The 21,489-nt window shown below is 44.4% G+C and overlaps 1 protein-coding gene across 1 annotated transcript; it reads right to left on the bottom strand.

Moving 5' to 3' along the window:
• Positions 1 to 360: 360 nt before the first annotated feature.
• Positions 361 to 19,674, bottom strand: PRPS1 (phosphoribosyl pyrophosphate synthetase 1). Its single transcript, XM_038416844.2, has 8 exons — positions 19,480 to 19,674; positions 19,022 to 19,224; positions 12,142 to 12,325; positions 11,592 to 11,690; positions 9,782 to 9,906; positions 5,110 to 5,283; positions 4,169 to 4,328; positions 361 to 2,296 (listed from the first exon to the last, which is right to left on the bottom strand). Exons 2-8 carry the CDS (start codon positions 19,141 to 19,143, stop codon positions 2,204 to 2,206), a joined length of 957 nt encoding a protein of 318 aa, XP_038272772.1. The 5' UTR covers positions 19,144 to 19,224; positions 19,480 to 19,674; the 3' UTR covers positions 361 to 2,203.
• Positions 19,675 to 21,489: the final 1,815 nt, after the last annotated feature.

The raw sequence follows: 21,489 nt of genomic DNA, 5'->3' as shown, positions 1-21,489 counted from the left end.
TATCTGAGCGGTATTTAGACAGAACAAGTTCTCAAGATACCATGATGGTATCATACTGCATGAATAGAACAGAAACTGCATTTAGCACCCATAACTCAACTAGCTGAGCTACCATGTTTACTGAATTGCCTAAGATCAGATGTATCTGATATGAAACTAATGCATCCCCTAGCAAAGGTACCTGGGCTCTAAAGTTTCTTCCACACAAGTGGTATATTGCTAGTACAAAGGAACTGAAAGTTCTTCTGTCCTCCACCAACCTATGGATGCTCAAGCTCTCAATAACAGCACATACAAAGGCTTAATAGAACCATACTTGCTTTAAAAACATTTACAAATTACAAAAAAAAGTCTATGTAATTTTTTTTTTAAACAAAAAAGTTTAATTCCTTCATTGAGGTTTTAGTTTAACACAAATGCTGCTGAAAATCCTCACACTGCTTTGATGTCCTTGCTCTTGACTTTTGATCACAATGTATTAGCAGTGAACCAGCAGGAGCTTCAAAGTAGGAGGCAGAAGTCCTGGATAGACCCTCAGTCGAGCTCAATGCAGGATGCAAAGCAAAGAAGCAAACATACACACTTTCCAGACAAACACCAACTTCTTATACAAAAAAAACCCAAAACAACCACTTCTTACATTGTAGGGTTTTAAGTTGCTGCAAGACAAAAATTTTAGGGAGGAGAGGGGGAAGCCTTACTTAAAAAAGACAATATCTAACTACTAAAAGAACCACTCCAAATCTAGATAGCCAGCTTTTTCCAGGTAGCTACGCTTATCCCCCCCCATTAAATCCCTCACCTGACACTGGCTGTAGATACAAGTGACTCCAAATAACTTCCTTCCCTATCTACAAAGTTAGACAAGACTGTTTATAAAAGCAAAATGCATACAAGAACCAGCTTGGTCTGCTACCCCGTAAGAGTCCAGGAAAGACCGGTTTAACCGTTTGTTGTGGGATGGTGCAACTACCATGCATTCAAGTTTTGGATGATGCCTATTCTACAGGCAGGAGCACTGTAGACAGCTCTAGGCTTGATTGTTTCTTCTTTTCCCACTTTAGGAAAGTTACTGTCTGGGGTTAAGTGTGACATTGAGAAAATGTCAATAAAACCTGCAGAGGGAACAAGTCTCACCTGACCTACTATCATTGAGCACCTTATATGAAGAACAGCTGGCTGACTCAGCCATTCATAGCACTTCCTAAGGGCTCCAAAGTCCTGCAGCCTACCTCTTCCTCCATTAACATTCCCAAGATTCCTTGAGTGGGGGAAAGAGGATTTTGCAGAGATGGCCAATTCTGGTATCGGCCATGGCAAAGAGTAAAGGTGGGGTGCAAACGCTGCAACCAGAACAAAATACATCAGAAACTTCATGAGAAAAGGGGCTAAAATGTATCGAAATAAAACTTCTAATAGGAAGTAAAATATCAGCCCATGTTGATCTACTCTGCAGATACATGTCCAAGGAACATCCAGTCCAGTAAAGGGTCAGGAAGGCTAGACTCACTAATGGCCTGGCAAAGGAGGGGAAAATTAGAGGGCAATAAGTTTCTTCAGTAGAACAATCTGAATTCAGGGTTTTAACACGCTGCACTCCAGGCTACAGGTCACAGATCCTTGATCTCCTTCCGGAAGAGGAAACTGCTGTCCCACCCCGTAGCGCCTCACTTCTTGTCAGAAACCTGGTCAACATACAAGACTTCCTTATACCACCCTCGTTAAGGGCTTCTGTCAGGTACAGAATAAGTGATGTGGGTCAGCAATCCCTTGAACTCTTGCTGTACTTCCAGGCCAGCACATCCTTGGGAGTTCTACTTCCCATACAAAAAAATCCAGGTGTGCATGCAAAGTAGTCTAACCTCCCCATAGACAAAATTTCCCCTCCAAAAATAGGTTGTGGTAATTGGCTGTGTCAGTTCTGCTTTCCAGAGATCTGCAGTGCTGACTCAATACTACTGGAAGCTTAAACTATTGAGGAGACCACAGTGGGATGCTACTGGCAGGAGCCTGAGCATTACATATGTGTGCCCCCCACCTCACCCCCTCCCAGAACTGGGCTCAGACTCAGTGAGCCTGATGTGTGCAGAGGAGGAGCTATGGAGAGCTGCACTGGAACAAGCAGAGTCTTCTAATGAACTTTATAATTAGCTGAACAACTTTTGGTTTTAAAAAAAGCCACACAAGCAGCAGCCAGCATCTGTTATAAAGGGACATGACTGAATAGGTAGGAGACAGATTCCCCATTATGAGTCCTCCTGATGGCCTCTGCAAGGATCATTGAGATGTCAATCACCTGTAGGGAGGGAAAAAGTATCAGTCACCTGGTGGAAGACTATGCAAGGACTTCGAGTGGCTGGGAAGCCATAAGGAATCTTCAAGGCACAAGCTCCACCATTACAAAGATAACCATAAGCAGATCTGTAGCAGACTGTCAGATACAGGGAAAACAACAAAATCTCTAAACAAGCAGGCATGACAGGACACCACATTTCATATCACACTGAAGGTCCTGGTGCAAATTGCTCCATTCTGCCTTTTCTAAGAGTGGGACAGGAATTGCTAGATAGAATCAGACTTGAGGTCCATTTAGACTAGTGTCCTATGTGACAGTGGCAGTGCCAGACGCTTCAGAGTAAGCTCTAAGAACCCTGCCGTAGGAAGATGTGGGGTAATCTGCCCTCTCACTAGGTCTCATCCTACTGTCCAACAGCTAAAGAGATGGATTTAAACCCTGAAGCCTGAGGCTTAAAAATATGTTAGAATTTATTATGACAACTCTGGATACTTTTACATTCCTGACCTCAATTTCATGTGGCAATGAATTCCACAGTTTAGGACTAGTTTACACTTGGAAATTTATCAAAATAGTTACTCCAGAATAACTGTGTGTGTGGATGCTCTTATTCCAGATTAAGTGTCTACTTGAGGGTTATACTGAAACAACTATCCTGGCATAACTATTCAGGACAGCTATTTTGGTAAATGTTCAACCATAGACACACCTAGAAGATGTTGAGTTAAGCAACTGAACGTTCAGACTATCTCACTGACAGTGATTTGCAAATGGGACAGGAGCTAATAGATTTTACAAATTCTAAGGAGCTTTTGAAAATGCCTTAAACTTGCTTGTCAATATAATCACAGTGTAATGGTGTTTGCTAGTGTTCACAGCAGGGCAAAGAGTTAGAAGTACTGACCTCTGCCACCAACTTGTCATATAAACTTAGGGCAAACAATGCTTCAATTCCTCGTCAATGAAAAGGGGTGAATACCAATCACACAAGGGCATTAGATTAATTGGTTGGTGTCTGTAAATTGCTTTGAGATCATCACATGGAAATGATAAAGATGGGCAAACTATTGTAAACACCTGCATTCTCCAGAACCTTTTACTATTTGTGTAATACACAAAGCACTTCACCTTTGCTTCATGGGCCTGTTATGGGTCACCATGACTACTCCTAGTGGCTAACAGTAAGACATGCTGCAGGGTACACAATACAATACATTTGCCAGCATTCTATTCCATCTGTTTTAATTAACGTTTTATAATGCTTTGAACATTAAATTCTGTAAATGCTAAGAAACAATAAAAGGGACCCAAGAGGAGAAAAAAAAATGGGTGTGCATCCTTCTCCATCTGAAAGGCTCTTCAAGACTTTTTCCCTTTTCAAGTATTAGGAACAGAAAGTCCCAACCTCTCTGTTTTGCCAGGGGTCTCCTTTGGATGATGCACACGAGTGGATCACGGATTCTGTGCTTAAAGAAAGGGCCAGGGTAGAGTGTTAGAATCTTTAAGATCCTCTCTTCCAACTGGTTGATGGCCTACATAAAAATTAGATACCCCTCAATCTGGTTTCACTTGCTTTGTATCTCATGCCACAAAACTAGTAACTTCTCGGTTTTCAGGAGAAACATGTTAGACAAGATCTGTTTCTAAAACAGAATGCAGAAAAAGCTTTTAAAATGACCTTTTAGGCTTTTTCATGTTCTAGAGAAGGGAAAAAAAATGAGTTTGGCCCTTTGGCTTTGCAGGTCACTTTTAAGAGGACTGAAGATATGCACCAACCCCAATACCCCTTCCCAAAAAGGAAAGCAAGTGGAAAACCTAAGCTACCATCCACTCCCCAACCTCCTCAAGCTCAAAAGCGAAGTAGCTCTTCACCTGGATTTTGGAGCAGTGCTTCATCTTGTCCTCCTGCGGTATTGTGTTTGTGACTACAACAGCCTCAAAGCAGGCATTGTTGATCCGGGAAATGGCTGGCCCAGAAAAGATCCCATGAGTTAGGATGGCATAAACTTTGGTGGCTCCAGCTGATACAAGCCTAGAAGGGAACAAATATGACAGGGTCAAAAGGCAAGTTTTGCAAGGTGAGGGGTGGAAGACGAGTGGGGGTTGGGTCCCCACAATACATGGAGGGCCTACACTTGATGTTTCCCATTATGTTAATGGCTTGATTGGAGGGTGCAGTCTCAGATCAAGGGAGATGCCAAGCCGTGTCATTAGGTGACCCACATAGGTTGAAGCAGTTTTACAGATCTAATATATTCCAGGGTGCTCTTATGTAAGCAACCTGTGTATCTGAAGAACTTGGTCTTCAGCTTTGGGCTTTAAGACCAGATCTACAGCCTTAGTAAGAAGTACTCCTACATGCAGTATTTAGACTGCCAATGGCAAACACAAAGGTATCTGTGCAAAACATGAGGCTCTTGTACAGATCTGCTTCTTTACAACCTATAAAATTAATTTGGAAGGTTTAAGACTTTTTCCAGGTCTTTTACATCAGAAATTCAGGGTCTAGAGTGACTGCAGAATTAGAGAAATGACAGTTAGAAGACAGAAGCCTTTTTTTTTTAAACACACATTTGTGCCATTAAAGGTGCATTTTTAAACCAGTACAAATCTGTATGTAGCCCTGAAAACTGGGCTACTGAGGAGAGAGTTGTACTCACTGTTTACTAACACTTATTTGACTCACAGTCCAAGACCCCAAAACACATCGTCAGACATAACTCCATTACAAGTTAGTTGTTATTTGCAATGTAGCAGTTTAGGCAAGAACAAGTTTATATCATGCGCAGTTTACACTCAACCTCCTCACTCACTTGTCTGCTGCATGGCAGATGGTGCCACAGGTGTCTGCCATGTCATCTACCAGAATGGCCACTCTGTCCTTCACGTCACCCACCAGCACCATCCGATCCACCTCATTAGCCTTCTTTCGCTCCTTGTGAATGAGGGCAAAGTCCACATTCAGCCGATCTGCAATGGATGTCACTCTGCGGAGAGAGCGTGTGAGGTTTCCAGATTGTGCTTGCACTCCTCATGGAGGAAACTTTGGCAAGAGAAGGGAAAAACTGTTCCAAGACTGAATGGACAGCAAATGGTCACAGTTTCCATTATATTGCTGTCCTTGATGAATCCAGAGAAGATGTGCTCTCTGTCTATTTTGACTATACCGTTGCCTTCAAAGCTGTGTGAAGGTGGAGCTACTTTTAAGATCAATTACCCTGAAGCCTTTGATCTGCTGTCCCCCAACTGCAGGAGCTGGATTAAGGTGATGGAGCCTTCATGAATGCTTTAATCTTGGGTTTCAGAGTAGCAGCCGTGTTAGTCTGTGTTCGCAAAAAGAAAAGGAGTACTTGTGGCACCTTAGAGACTAACAAATTTATTAGAGCATAAGCTTTCGTGAGCTACAGCTCACTTCATGCATCCGATGAAGTGAGCTGTAGCTCACGAAAGCTTATGCTCTAATAAATTTGTTAGTCTCTAAGGTGCCACAAGTACTCCTTTTCTTTTTGCTTTAATCTTGATCAGGGCAAATTAAGAATTTGCATTTTTTTGGGGTCTGTCAAGAGCTTTAAATAGTGTGTTTTGCTGATAAAGTTTCACTTTAAATAACTGAAAGAAAGTGAACCTATTTGATGACCATACTGGCCCTGTCCACACTAGATTTTTTTTTCTAAAAATTTCAAGTTGCTAACAGGCATAATTTCACTAGTCGGAGCAAAAGTGGGAAATTAAAAGGAAAAAGATAGCATAGAGATACCAAGTATGTAGCTAATTTGCTGACCTGTTGAGAACAAACAAAACCAAGACCAACTGAGGATGGTAAAACAGAGAAGACATGCGATCTCCTCAATACTTGGTACTTATTAACAAGGATTTCAATGTCATCTCACTGCAATTCCCCCTCCGACTGTTTGCATATCACACAGTTGTGAAGTGGTTAATTCTGCATGGCATAAGATTACCTGGAGTTCTGCACAGGTACATGACCAAGCACATGGTTACTAGGACATATATTCTTGAAGTCACACATCTGAAATGTCACTATTTCTCTCCAAATATCAAGAGCTACCACTCCCAGGTTATGAATCCACAAATAAAAAGCAGGCCAAAGTCTAATTAATGAGAAAGCAGCTACAACATCCCTCCACACACTAAACTCGTAATTGCTCCAGTCTACTGGGGGAGAAGCTTAAAAAAAGACAACTGGAAAGACAGAAGAAAGGAATGAAAGGAGAACACCAGGTAACTTTAGGTCAGAAAGTTACAGCTGATTGTTTGATTGCCTTTCCAAGACAGTTGTACATTTCTAAATGACATTCAGGCTTTTTCTTCGCTGTAAAAGGATTTACAACAAAACACAAATATTTATCTTGCTGTAAAATCCTATGGGAAAACAAGGCAGTTATAGTGTTTACCATGAGCTAGCCAACTAAGATCAGCACTATACAATACTCCCCCACCATGCCTGTGACTGACCTCGCTTGGTTTACCTGGCAGTAAAACTGAACTGCCTTGTTTCCACTATGTTTTTATAACCGGATAGCTGACCTCTATCCCACTGTAAAAACACCCCTTGTCGGTGAAGACAGTCCGAGTGTTAGTTTTATGTTAAATATAGCCAGTTCTCTCTGGACACAGCCATTGGACGCTAGCCATTACTCAGTGTTATGTAACAATAGTGCACTTAAGGCAGATTAATGAAATTAACTCTGATTAAGTCCAAGGTAACTCAATTATGTAATTTAGTTCTAGCCATCAAGGCATTTCTAATGTGCCTATCACTATGCTATCTAGGCATCTCAATGTAAAAGCTTTACACTTTAAGTAAACTAATTTCTAACTCAAGCAAATGTTTACAGAAGGAGGTACGGGAAAACTGGAGCCCATGACTTCTACATCTGCCCAATTAATCAGTTTCACTCCCCTTTTCTCCAGAAGGTCAAGATGCAGACCCCCTAGTCTCCCAAACCCAGGTTCCCTGCTGAGAACTTTATTTACCCAAACTATCCTCTGGTTACTACTGATCCTGGCAGCATGAAACATTGTGACTAGGTTCTAACAGGGACTTATTGTTCAGATAAACGTGCCTGGGATACATAAGGATTGGTGCTAAGTGTTTCTGCACTTGAAAAATTCCTAGAGAACTGGAGGCCGCTCATTATATGGGGAGTTATGACCACCCTCCCTTTATGGCTAGATGGGAGGGGGACCAAAAGCTTTGCAACATGGGATCATAGTACAGAAAAGATTGAGACCCACTGATTTATATTCTAGAAGAACGTCCGATGCCACAGCTAGTGTGTCACTAAACAAAATTATATTTATCTTGTACATAGATTACGTGTCTGAAATCTGTTTTGGCCAATTGGCCTTTAGTGTCACTTAATCAGATCAAACTGGTGTGTCACACCCCTCATGGACACAGCAGGGTTTGTTTTAAACAGTTTAAATGAATTTTCTAATTTAAGTTTAGGGCTTCCATCATCTTCAAACTGGAGTCTGGTTTGCAACCATTTCTGTATCTGCTGAAGATCAACCCCTCACATCAATATACTAGGCAGACCTTGCTTGCATGTGGAGTTGCACTAGTTTAACTAAAGGCGTGATCTTAAACTGATTTAGTTAAATCGGTGCAACCCCAACTCTTAGGTCATGTCTACACTAGCAAGCTTACAGTGGCACAGCTGCACTGATCTAAGATAGCTTGCATGTCTGCTCTATGCTGATGGGAGACTGCTCTCCGATCAACATAATAAAACCACCTAAAAGAGTGGTGGTAGCTATGTTGATGAGAGAGCCTCTCCCACTGATAACGCTACGCACATGAGCACTTATGCCAGCAAAATGTATGTCACTGAGGGGGAGAGGGGAGTGTCTTTTCCACACCCCTGAGTGACATAAGTTTTGCCAACTATAGTGGAAGCACATACATGGCCTTAGTTTAAGAGGCTTGTATGTCAGTTAAACTTAAATAGAATCCTAATGGACTTCGATCAGCGTTTCTCAATCAGGAGATCACGGCATATGTTTGGGGAGGGGGGAAGGTGGCAAGTGCAGGGCTGGCATTAAGATGTGGCAAGCAGAACAATTGCATGGGGCGCCGTGAAACTAAATTACATGCATGAGCCCTGCTGCGCAAGGCTGAAGCATGTAACTTAGGAACTGTCCTGTTTGCCAGCCCCTAATGCCCAGCACTGAGTATTATTTATAATTTACTTAATGGAATTTAAGGTGGGGGAGTGTTGCATTTTTTAAGTCCAAAGGGGGTTGCCAGCACAAACAGGTTGAGAAACACTGACTTAGATAAAATCAAAGTAAGCCTAGTTTAAACTGAGTCTGTGCCCACATAGTGGTTCTCATGGGTTTAACTAAATCTGTTAGCTAAACTTGTGCTAATGTTCACGTTTATATAAAGGTGTCCAAGAGAAATTACCTTTGTCTATTCATTTGGGGTATAGTGCTGATAGCTCATAACCTCCCGATTGTCAGACTCCGTACAACCTCAGACAAGCCACTTTACCTTTAGCCTGTGGGTGCATGCCACCCCATCTGCCAAATGGCGATGCTTTCTTCCCTACTTTGAAGACATTGAAGAATGATCAGGGAAGAGGAAAACCTTGGCTACAAGACTTCAGAATGCAATGTGATTTATCTGAAAATCTTGTGCAAAGATTACAGCTAATTGGTTTGGCATTCCAGATGCTGGCACTAACAACAAGCCACATCAATAGCTTTACATGTAAGAGGTTAGTATATTTTGTGAATTCTAATGATAGCTAATGGTAAGATGAAGCGGATGTTCAAAACATCTGGCTGCACTGCAGCAGTGCACTGCTGGGTTTGTAATTACTCTCTAACAGTTTGCAAAATGGGATGTTGGCAGTAAGCACAGAGGTTTGGGTATGACTTAGGGAAATATTCCAGCATTAGTTTAAGGACATATCCTCGTTCTATCATTTGTAGTTGCTGTGGAAAACATTACAAAGCGAAGAGATCACATTTTCAAAGTGTTGCACTAACGAGCACAGTATCTCAATCTGCTACTACATTATAACATAGCAGATGTTTTGAAGTTCCTGCCTGAAAACAAAGCTGCACTTACTTTTCCAGTCCCTTCTTTCTAAACAATCATGCATGGGGAATTCCACTTTTACATGGAATATGCAATAACTTTACAGTTTGAGGAACAAGCATGGACAATGAAGTGTCTAAGCACTTATGTCTTAGACAAGTGTCTAATTCAGGAACCTATTTCAAGATTAGCCTTCTGTAAATTCTCTAGGAGGACATATAAGGCTACTCCAAGCCAACTGCCAAAAGGGGAATGCTGACTGTGGTTTTTGGGAAGCAGGTCTGAGTAGCAAACACTTCCAGATCTCAGAAGTTTTACATTGTTACCAAAAAAAACCCACATTACTAATTAAAATGGATGTGCAGATATACTACTGTCAACTAGTCTGAGTTCTGGCGCTTCTAATATCTCACCTCTTTGCTCCACCAGCATCTGGTGAAACAATAGTACAGTTCTTCCACTCTGCAATGTTCTCCTTGATCCACTTCAGTACAGCAGGCTCTGCATACAAGTTATCCACAGGGATATCAAAAAAACCCTGTGGTAAGACAAACAGGAGTAGATATACTCTGCATAACTGACGGTCAAATTCCAAAGATGGACCTGGTAGAGAGCAATAGAAGCCCTGAAAATAATAAGGTTCCAACCACGGTCTTTTCATAGCACTATTATTCAAACTCTCCTTTCCACTTGCATTAATAGAAGGGCAGTAATCTTCAGGATACACAGAATACTAATGCAAGAGACCATTGTCCTCCGCTATGGAGGGTTAGAGAGTGGGTTAATGCTCACAGAAAATGACACCCCTTTCCTCTTAAATTGTTATGCACTTCTGCTGATCAACATGAAACCAATCTCATTCTAGCAAGGACTTGATGTGGACATTAACAGCATCTATTAGGATAGCAGCTAGTTGTTTGGTTATAAAGATAACTATATGGGCTTTAACATCATTACAACTGAGCAAACAAGGAAGCCAGTGCAAAGATTTTTGCACTGTTTTTTGTTCGTTTGTTTTTTAAATTGAGGGTTGGCCTCATGCTCAGGATGCAGCCAACTTCACGCTACCTCAGCAGAAGCTTCCAGGGAAACTTCACAAGTTGCCCAAATGCCAAAAGATAGTCAATCCTGTTCTATCAGTGGGTGATGACTACATAGATGAATACTTGGAAAAACAGGCATCTATCTCCTACATGCAAGAAACACCAACCCTACCTGCTCACCCCCTTTTTGGGCTCAAGTTAAGACTCAATACTTGCATAGAGCAAGCTGAAACAGGGAAATATGAGCCACCTGCCCAGGTCTTCAAAGGCAATAGCTGCAAGGCAGAATATATTAAACTAGTGGGTCACACTTCACTGCTTCTGGAGACTGAGCTCATTGCACATACTGGAGGGAGGACGCACCTTGCATCTCTGTATTCTCCTCACGAGTTTCTGGTGTGCCACCTTTCCATCCCACTGTATTTCAGGGACTCCCTGGAATCCCTGCATGCCAGAAGCTCTGTGCACCACCGATTCCTGCTCTGCTGCTACCAAGGACTCCGTTTCTCCTGTACTCCTCCCCATGCCACTGCCTCCCCACCCAACCTGTACCAGGTGGTCCATGTGCTCTTCCAATTGCCCCATGTCAGGGGTTATGTGCACCTCCATCTCCATCTTCCCCCACCACTAACTCTTTTCTTTCTAGGAAAGAAGCCTTTAAGGGTACCAACATTTTAAACTCTACTACCGGACAAAGCTTTGAGTAGGTATTGTTCGGACAGAACATGTAATGGCACCATCAACCAGTTCTTTGATCAAACAGACAACAGACCTGGTTGAAGCTGCTGGCTCTCCTAACTCAGATGCCAGGGGCTGTGTGTTCCCCATTTCCCCCCTCCGGTTTTCCAATTTTTACCTAAATCAACAGAATTCTGCCCATCGGTGCCTAAAACATTCCCTGAAATGTTTGCATTTATCAGATGTGGCATTCAAAAGTTATTACATTATAACCAACCAGACATAGGAAATACCCTCAAGTTGAGCGTAGGGCCTTGATTTGCCTGGTGAATCAAGAACAGCAGCAATCTTATTTACAAGTGATCATATGTCATGCAACATGAACACTGCCTGCCATTGTCCTACTGGCCTACACCATTCCACAGGCAAGGTCTGTGAGGCAGAAGTATCATCTCCTTGTCTACATCTGAAAAGTGTCATCTTCCCAAATTTCAGTTCATACCTGAATCTGAGAAGCATGTAGGTCCATGGTGATGATGTGATCTGCACCTGCCACAGACAGCATATTTGCAACCAACTTGGCAGAAATTGGGGCTCGACTCTAGTACAAGAAAAAGCCATATTAATTTGGATGACAGCAAACTCACTTGTGGGTTTAAAAGAAATAATACATTTCAGCCCCCCTCCCTGAAAGCCTCTCCCTCCCGGAAAGTCTGAAAATATTCTTCAATTTTTACTTAAAACTGCCAAATTCTCACGAACACCCACACTTCATCCAGGGAGGAAAATAGTTTGGTAAGTTTCCAAAAGGAACACGCATTTATACGAATCAAGACAGCATGTGCAATTCCACTGATTAGGGTAAGGCTGGCACATGTCAAGATCAAAAAGTGATAGGCTATGTTAAAATAATTTCCCCCTGCCCTTCTCTTACACACTGCAGTTCTGCACAAATCTGTGAACCAAAGAGTTGCACACCTTCCTCTGAAGCACAGGCAGGTGGCTAGAAACGAGATGGGCATATTCCTTTATGGAACTCCTGTTTGCACTACCTTGTCCTTTTTGTCCTGGCGAGCATAAGGAAAGCATGGGATGACTGCAGTGACACGGCTAGCTGATGCGATCTTGCAGGCATTTATCATGATGAGAAGCTCCATCAGGTTGTCATTGATTTCACCACAGCCACTCTGCACAATGTAGACATCCTCCCCACGCACGCTCTCACCTATTTCCACACTAGGTGCAGGTGGAGATAAAAAACAAGTGAAATTAAAAGCACAAACCAAATACAATTTGGTAACAACAAGCAGCCTGCATCAGCAATTTCCATGCAACTTAGTAACCTATCAACAAGGCCCAACAGAAAGGCAGTTGCTTATTTGCGGTACAGTACATTTTTTTAATAGCAACCCAGATACAGTATTAACTTCCAGTTAATAGCAACATTTTGCTGGGAACAAATCCCATCCCTTAATATTTAATATTAATGGGATTCAGATACCAGCAACAACATGCCACTTAACACTTTTTGGAAGAAAAGCTCCACCTGATAGCAGGTTTGCTAGGCTGCCACCAGGGAGGGAAGTGTGGGACATACCTTCCCTAGCTGCAGAGCCCCACAAACCTGCACAGGAGGTAAGTGACTTAGGGCTGGGAGGGGAGGCTGCAAGCAGGCCAGTAGTAGGGAGGGGAGCTGCATGGTACCTCTCCAAGAGCTCTCCAGGCTGTGGCATACCAAACAGCAGCACCCAGGGAAGAAAGTGCTGGGAAGTCCTGAGCCCCGACCCCTGGAAAGTGCAGGGAGAGGTACAGTGCAGCCCCATGGGCCTCCAGCTCCCTGTAGAAAGCCCCAGTATCCAGGCTGCATTTCCCCTCCCCACAGGCAGGTTTGCAGGGCTGCAACCAGAGAAAGCCATCCCAGCACTTGCTTCCTGGCTGCAAAACTGCCTTCTGCTTATTAGCAACAGCTGGACAACGGCAATGTTTTGCTGGCAGTCAAAGATCTGCTAATAGGCAGAATCTACTGTATTTTACATTGCTCATTTTGATTACATATACCAGTTCAGCCAGTACAGCAAAAAATATGGCCTCTATTTTAGATCTCTATATAATGTACTCACACCCCCCGAAGAGCGCTTAAGTTCCTCCAAGTCAAACAGGAGAGCCATTGAACACAATTTCACTCATACAAGGCTTCTTTTAAAAAAGGAAAAAGTGATGGCACATCAGCAAAACAAGCTCTGAGCCAAATTTTTAGAAGAACCCACAGGGCAGGAAAACAACATAAGTAACATTTAAGAGCAATTTACTGGCATGAACGAGAACCCTTCAACATCCTGTTCTGAGACAGCATTCAGGGTTAATTTTTTCATGGATATAATTCACAGTAATCCCTGCTGAAGGGATTCTGAATATATGCCAGAGGTCTTAGTGCCAGCAGCAAATGGCCAGACAGCTTTAGAAACATGTACAGAGAGGCCTGCCCCTGGAACAGAGGGGGAGATGAGGCAGTGGATTCTATATCAAACCTGAAGTCTGAAGAAGTGCTGTGAAAGGCCTTATGTAGGAACAGATTGCTCCAAAATGTTTCAACTGAGAGGACAATCCAGCAAGACTAGAAATAGCTAGAAAGCCCACAATCCATGGAGGAAGAAATGGGGCAATTTTCCCCTCATCTGTACTACACACATCAACATTCTGGAGACAGCTTCACTATGGACTACAGCCAATGACATTGGTTGTTACTAACAGGCAAGTGGTTGCAAGAGATTATGCGACTCATGCTGAGGTCAGTTTCATTTTACATTTAGTCTTGTTGCATACCCAGATTTTCATAAAAAGGAATTAACCCGCCCATTCTCTTCCCTCACACATTTCTCAACTTCTTGTCTCCTCTTATATTTGTTGCTGTGAGCTATAAAATCAGGATCAGCTACTCTTGTTAAAGCCCAAGAAGCACTGATTAGGCAGCCAATGTCACCTCTCCAGGTAAACACCCTAGTGACTGATAGGGAGGAAACAGCATGTGCTATTCTTATGCAGTCAGCATAATTTGCTAATATTAAGAACTTGACCAGCCAGCTGGAAGGATAAGAGTGCTTGTGAAGTCGGTGTAATGATATGAGCTGTAGTTCAGTAAACAAACCCCCTCCTTTGCCAAGTTTTATCTAAGCCGCCTACCTGTTGGGGTCTCACTTACAGCCCATATTCATGCAATGAAAAAATATGTACTCTTTCTCCTGATGTGTCTGTGCACTCCATTCTCATATACAGCCTGGAAAATATTTGCAAGACTCCTACTTCTGAAGCGCTTACAACAGGATCCTCGCAGGTAACCCTTTACTCCGGTTCGGGTATGTAGTAGGTGAGCACATATATATATTTTGTGTTCTGTGAATATACATGATCCATCTTCTGTGAAGACACATGCCCATTTTATGTTGTTCAGAAGCAATGCACTTTTATAACTGCATGTTAGATCCATGGCTCCCTGAACTTGCATGTGCTGTTTTCAAAAGAGATCAAGAATGACAGAACACAGCATGAAGGGCAATAGTAGATTTTAGAGATTTGGAAAAAGTTAGATTCATAGTGCTTAGGAATTCAGACTATTTTAATTATCTACACAGAAACTAAACTCAAAAGTTCTTTATAGAGACAAGGTGGGTGAGGTAATATCTTATCAGACCAACTTCTGTAGGTGAAAGAGACAAGCTTTTTAGTTTACAGTAACCGGAAGAAGAGCTCTGTTTAAAGCTTGACAGCTTGTCTCTTTCACCAACATAAGTTGGTCCAAAAACAGCTATTACCTCACCCTCCTTGTCTTTCTAATATCCTAAACAACCTAATATCCTTTAACAATAGAAGCAAACAAAAGTTCACTATCTTGTCTGCAATCAGGGAAGCAGTTCAGAGTTTGCTTCCTGAACTCTCAAGGTCTGCAGAGACACTAAAGCAATAGCACAAGAGAGATGAAAGCCTCAAGTTACCTTCATGGGCTGCTAAGTGATCATAATAAGGCTTTAAATATCAACATTGACTCTTTTAGTGGTAATTGTATCAAGCTTTCAAAAGATGCTCTTCAGTGTGATTGGATGTACCAGACACACCCTAATAGTCCTTGCATTTGGAAAATCATTCTTTAGTCTAAGTTTCAAGTTTTGAATGTCAATAGTCTAGTCTTTGATAACAAGCATCTTTACTGTACTTAGAAATAAAAGCAATATTTATTTAATGCTACTTAGCTAGTGTCTTGGGGCTCCTACGGTGCTGCTTACAGTTTTTCTAGAAGTTTGGCAGAGCAACAGTTATGAGGCAGAACACTATTAAAAAATAAAAACTACTGAACAAATATCTAGTATTCAGATTAGTGCAATGGCAAAGCCACCCCCAGATACAGTATCAAGATGCCCCATGGGAGAGATAAGGTGGGTGAGGTAATATCTTTTATTGAACCAACTTCTGCTGGTGTGACCAGCTTTCAAGCTGCACAAAGCTCTTCCACAGTTTAGCCAGGCCAAGTGGGTACCAGGTTTCAGGTGGGTTTGTACACGGCACAGCTAAGACATACCATTGCTGCCACAACCTATGCTTCCGCAGCTACACACACTGCTATTCATAAAAAGAAAAGGAGTACTTGTGGCACCTTAGAGACTAACAAATTTATTAGAGCATAAGCTTTCGTGAGCTACAGCTCACTCACGAAAGCTTATGCTCTAATAAATTTGTTAGTCTCTAAGGTGCCACAAGTACTCCTTTTCTTTTTGCGAATACAGACTAACACGGCTGCTACTCTGAAAACTGCTATTCATAGTCACGCTAGCTCAAGTACGTGTACACAAGCAGGAGAATCACATAAAGAACGGCCATACAGGGTCAGACCAAAGGTCCATCTAGGCCAGTATCCTGTCTCCCAACAGTGGCCAATGCAAGGTGCTCCAGAGGGAATGAACAGAACAGGTAATCATCAAGTGATCCATCCCTGTCGCCCATTCCCAGCTTCTGGCAAACAGAGGCTAGGAACACCATCCCTGCCCATCCTGGCTAATAGTCATTGATGGTCCTATCCTCCATGAACTTATAGAGTTCTTTTTTGTACCTTGTTATAGTCTTGGCCTTCATAACATCCTCTGACAAGGAGTTCCACAGGTTGACTGTGCACTGTGTGAAAAAAATACTTCCTTTTGTTTTAAACCTGCTGCCTATTAATTTCATTTGGTGACCCCTAGTTCTTGTGTTATGAGTAAATAATACTTTATTTACTTTCTCCACAACAATCATGATTTTATAGATCTCTATCATATCTCCCCTTAGTCATCTCTTTTCTAAAACGAAGTCCCAGTCTTATTAAGCTGTTCCATACCCTAATCACCATTATTTACCTCTCTCCATTCTGAGCACTGACCATTTATTCATACCCTTTTGTTCCTATCTTTTAACCAGCTACCAATTCAAGAAAGAACCTTCCCTCTTATCCCATGACAGCTTACTTTGCTTAAGAGCCTTTGGTGAGGGACCCAGTCAAAGGCTTTCTGAAAACCTAAATACACTCTCTCTATATTGAGCATACCCCTCGCTGTAAAGATAAGTGTAAGTGTATGTAGTCTATGATAAAATATGCTCCTATAGTATAATATGGCATCAATCACTCTGGTTTTTCAGTGGAAGCCACAGGAGGGGCAAGAACAGCTATGAATAGTGTGGGTCCATTGTTTAACACCTGCACCTCCATCCAAGAGCTCTCAAATTACACAAGATGCTCCACTGTTGAAGGTTTCAGAGTAGCAGCCATGTTAGTCTGTATTCGCAAAAAGAAAAGGAGTACTTGTGGCACCTTAGAGACTAACAAATTTATTAGAGCATAAGCTTTCGTGAGCTACAGCTCACTTCATCGGATGCATTTGGTGGAAAAAGCAGAGGAGAGATTTATATATATACACACACACACACACACACACACACACACACACACACAGAGAACATGAAACAATGGGTTTATCATACACACTGTAAGGAGAGTGATCACTTAAGATAAGCCATCACCAGCAGGGGGGGGGGGGAGGAGGAGGAGGAAAACCTTTCATGGTGACAAGCAAGATAGGCTAATTCCAGCAGTTAACAAGAATATCAGAGGAACAGTGGGGGGTGGGGTGGGAGGGAGAAATACCATGGGGAAATAGTTTCATTTTGTGTAATGACTCATCCATTCCCAGTCTCTATTCAAGCCTAAGTTAATTGTATCCAGTTTGCAAATTAATTCCAGTTCAGCAGTCTCTCGTTGGAGTCTGTTTTTGAAGCTTTTTTGTTGAAGTATAGCCACTCTTAGGTCTGTGATCGAGTGACCAGAGAGATTGAAGTGTTCTCCAACTGGTTTTTGAATGTTATAATTCTTGACGTCTGATTTGTGTCCATTCATTCTTTTACGTAGAGACTGTCCAGTTTGGCCAATGTACATGGCAGAGGGGCATTGCTGGCACATGATGGCATATATCACATTGGTAGATGCGCAGGTGAACGAGCCTCTGAGAGTGTGGCTGATTTGATTAGGCCCTATGATGGTATCCCCTGAATAGATATGTGGACAGAGTTGGCAACGGGCTTTGTTGCAAGGATAGGTTCCTGGGTTAGTGGTTCTGTTGTGTGGTGTGTGGTTGCTGGTGAGTATTTGCTTCAGACTGGGGGGCTGTCTGTAAGCAAGGACTGGTCTGTCTCCCAAGATCTGTGAGAGTGATGGGTCATCCTTCAGGATAGGTTGTAGATCCTTGATGATGCGACCTACTACAGGGCAGGCCCAAGAAAGAAAACAACAGAACACCACTAGCCATCACCTTCAGCCCCCAACTAAAACCTCTCCAACGCATCATCAAGGATCTACAACCTATCCTGAAGGACGACCCATCACTCTCACAGATCTTGGGAGACAGACCAGTCCTTGCTTACAGACAGCCCCCCAATCTGCATCCGATGAAGTGAGCTGTAGCTCACGAAAGCTTATGCTCTAATAAATTTGTTAGTCTCTAAGGTGCCACGGGTACTCCTTTTCTTTTCACTGTTGTTAAACTTTATCTTCCACAAATTAAGCCTATTCTTCTGTGGCTTCCTTAGTTAAGATTCAAGAGCATCCACACACCAAAGTCCTTTGAAAGAGCAACTTGTCAGCATGTCCACTCTGTGTTCACTTCCCCCTGGGAACTGCTTAGTCCAGGGGTTCTCAAACTTTTGTACTGGGGACCCCTTTCACATATCAAGCCCCACCCCATAAATTAAAAACATGTTAAAATATATTTAACACCATTATAAATGCTGGAGGGTTTGGGGTGGAGGCTAAAAGCTCGTGACCCCCCCTCCCCGTAATAACCTGGTGACCCCCTGAGGGATTACAGCCCCCAGTTTGAGAACCCCTGCTTTAGTCCCCAGTCCTTGCTCGGGGGTTTCCCAAGCAGCACAACGTTGACCTGAGCCTTGCCCTGCAGGAGCCGAGGCACTGGAGGGCTGTCTGCAGACTCAGGCAGAGTGAGCTACAACACTCCCCAAGAAAGCCAGACACTTTGTTTTGAAGCAGACCATGCAGACGGCCACGGCGGAGTCTCCTACTCTCAGCCAGCAGAGCAAACGCCCCAAGGCTCCAGACCCCCCACGTCCCAAGGACGTTTTCACCTCCCCACCTCCCACAAGGCACTGGGACTCCCACCCAGCAACTTCCGAAGGTCGCTAGGCCCTCGCCCAGCCACCTACTCCCAGCAGCAGGGGCAGGTCTTGGGGATGGAGCGCCCCGCCCCGGCGCCAGGCTGGACTCCATTTGCCGAGACCGGGAGTCCCCGCAACGCACTACAATTCCCAGCAGACCCCGCGCAGCGACCGCCCTCGCAGCCCTCAGAAGCGGTGCGCAGCGTGGCATGCCGGGAGTTGTAGTCTTTCCCGGGCCCCCCTTACCATGTCTCCTGGTTGCTGAACTTCTTGGTCACCACCTTGCCGAGCTCCAGGCCCAGGCGGTCGGCGATTTTCTGGGACAAATCTTGGTGCGAGCTGCCGCTGAAGATCTTGATGTTGGGCATGGCGGCGGCGGCCTCCTCCCTCCGCCTCACACCGGGGCCGGGTTGGGATCCGGGCTCCAGTCGCCTCTCCCCACGGGGGTGCTGACGGGGACAGCACAAGAGATCAACATGCGTCTACTTCGCCATCTTCCCCTTCCCGCCAGCCGCACCTCGCTTTATAACTTCCCCAGCGACCACCAGCTCCCCCCCCACCCGGCTCTTATTGGTCGGCAGGCGCGAAGGGGCGTAGTTAAAACGCCCTTCCAGCGGGCAAATTAACCAGAAAAAAGTAGGTGGGGCAAGAGCACGCGCCAGGGCCTGGCGCTGCTGGTCTGCGCGCGGCCTCCCGCCCCCTACCTTTCTGGCGCTAAACAACAGCCCAGGCGACGCCGCCAGTTGTTAACGGAGTGGCGGCGGGGCCGGCGGGCGGGCATGCGCGCTGCCTTCAAGCAGCGCGTGGCAGCTGAAGGGGAAGGGGCGGGGTTAGAAGCGAGTCAGCACCGCCGGCTGCGTAGCATTGCGGCTTGCAGCGTGTCAGCTCCCCGGGGATCGAGTGCGGGGGTGGATGCGGATTGGTTGTGGTAACGCTTGCCTCGCCTGCTATTGGGCAGTGAGGTGGCAGTGGGCGGAGCTTCTCCGCATAGTTCCAGGCCGCCGGGCTGCGCGCGGGCTAAGTGATTCCCCGATATGGGGTAGACCCCGCTGCCCTCCTCGGCTACTCCAGGGCGTGTCATACCCTGCTCGCATCGACCCGCGTTCGGGGGCCGGGAAAGGACTCGCGTGATAGAGGGCGAGAGGCTGATAAATGCTAAGTAATACACATTGGAGAGCCTAACCCTGGCTGCACGGACACTGGTGGAGTCTGGGTTAGCTGTAGCATGTCACCACTCAGGGATCTTGGCGCCATCGTGGCTAGTTCTCTGAAAACATCGTCTCAATGTGCCGTGCCCGTCAAAAAAGCGAACAGAGCGTTAGGAACCATTAGGAAAGGGATAGATAATAAGACCAAAAATATCATAATGTTGCTGTATAACTGGATGATGGTACAACCACACCTTTAACTGGTGGCAGAGCTGGTCACCCCATCTCAAAAAAGATATATTAGAATTGAAAAAAGCCCAAAGATGGGCAACAAAAATGGTTAGGGGTATGGAACAGCTTCCATATGAGGAGAGATTAAAGTGAATGGGACTGTTGAGCTTGGAAAAGAGACAGTTAAGGGGGGTTATGAGAGCGATCTATAAAATGACTGGTGTGGCGAAAGTGAACAAGGAAGTGGTTATTTACCCCTTCATGTAACACCTGAACCAGGGATCACCTAATAAAATTAACAGGCAGTAGGTTTAATCCAAACATAAGGAAGTATTTCTTCACCCAACATACAGTCAACCTGCGGTACTCATTGCCAAGGGATGTTGTAAATGCCAAAAGTATAACTGGGTTAAAAAATGAATTAAATAAGTTCATGGAGGATAGATCCATCAATAGCTATTAGCCAAGATGGTCAGGGACACAACCCCATGCTCTGGGTGTCCGTAGGCCTCTGACTGCCAGAAGTTGTGTCTGGATGACAGTGGATGGATCACTTGATAATTGCTCTGTTCTGTTCATTCCCTCTGGAGCACCTGGCATTGGCCACTGTCAGAAGACAGGCAACTACATTAGATGGACCATTGGTCTGACTCAGTATGGCTATCTTTATGTTCTTATGGGCTGATGAGCCAGATGGGAGAGAAATAGGGATAGGAGGCCCAGGCAATAGAGGGTGAAAGGCCTGGGACACTGGTCATGGCAGGTAGGAGGGCAGTGGGGTAGGAGGCCTGGATGACAGATGACAGGGACACTGGCCATGGCAGACAGGAGGGCAGTAGGGAAGGCGGCTTGGACCATAGAGGGCAGGGACACTGGCCATGGCAGGTGGGAGGACAGTAGGGTAGGAGGCCTGAACAATAGAGGGTGAGAGAGCTGGGATGATGGGCCATGGCAGGTGCGAAGGGCAGGGAGGAGGCCTGGGTGATGGTGACTGAGAGGGCAAGAGCCCTATGCAGTTTCAGAGGTGGGCCCTCCAGCAGTCTCTCCATCAAGAGGTGGTCCATACTGTGAGAACGTTTGATATAACAGGGCATTAGTTTTTGGCTTGGCTGGTTCACGAGATGATCAGGCTTTACAGCAGTTGCTCTGACCCTTTTTGACACAGCACAGCCCTCAAACCATATCTGGAAGTAAAGAGAGTCATTCCCATTGGGTGAAGCACTCTGCCATCACCCAACCTAGGCTCCAGGCCAGAAATCAGGTAGGCTGGGGTTAGTGAAAGCTTTACCACAGCTAGCTGATGGAACTTATCTAGGGCATGGCTGTTTCAGGAAA

Source organism: Dermochelys coriacea, chromosome 9, assembly GCF_009764565.3.
Source record: "Dermochelys coriacea isolate rDerCor1 chromosome 9, rDerCor1.pri.v4, whole genome shotgun sequence".
Lineage (NCBI taxonomy): Eukaryota > Metazoa > Chordata > Testudines > Dermochelyidae > Dermochelys > Dermochelys coriacea.
Note: the sequence above shows the minus strand (reverse complement) of the source record. Positions and strands in the feature narration are given on the sequence as shown.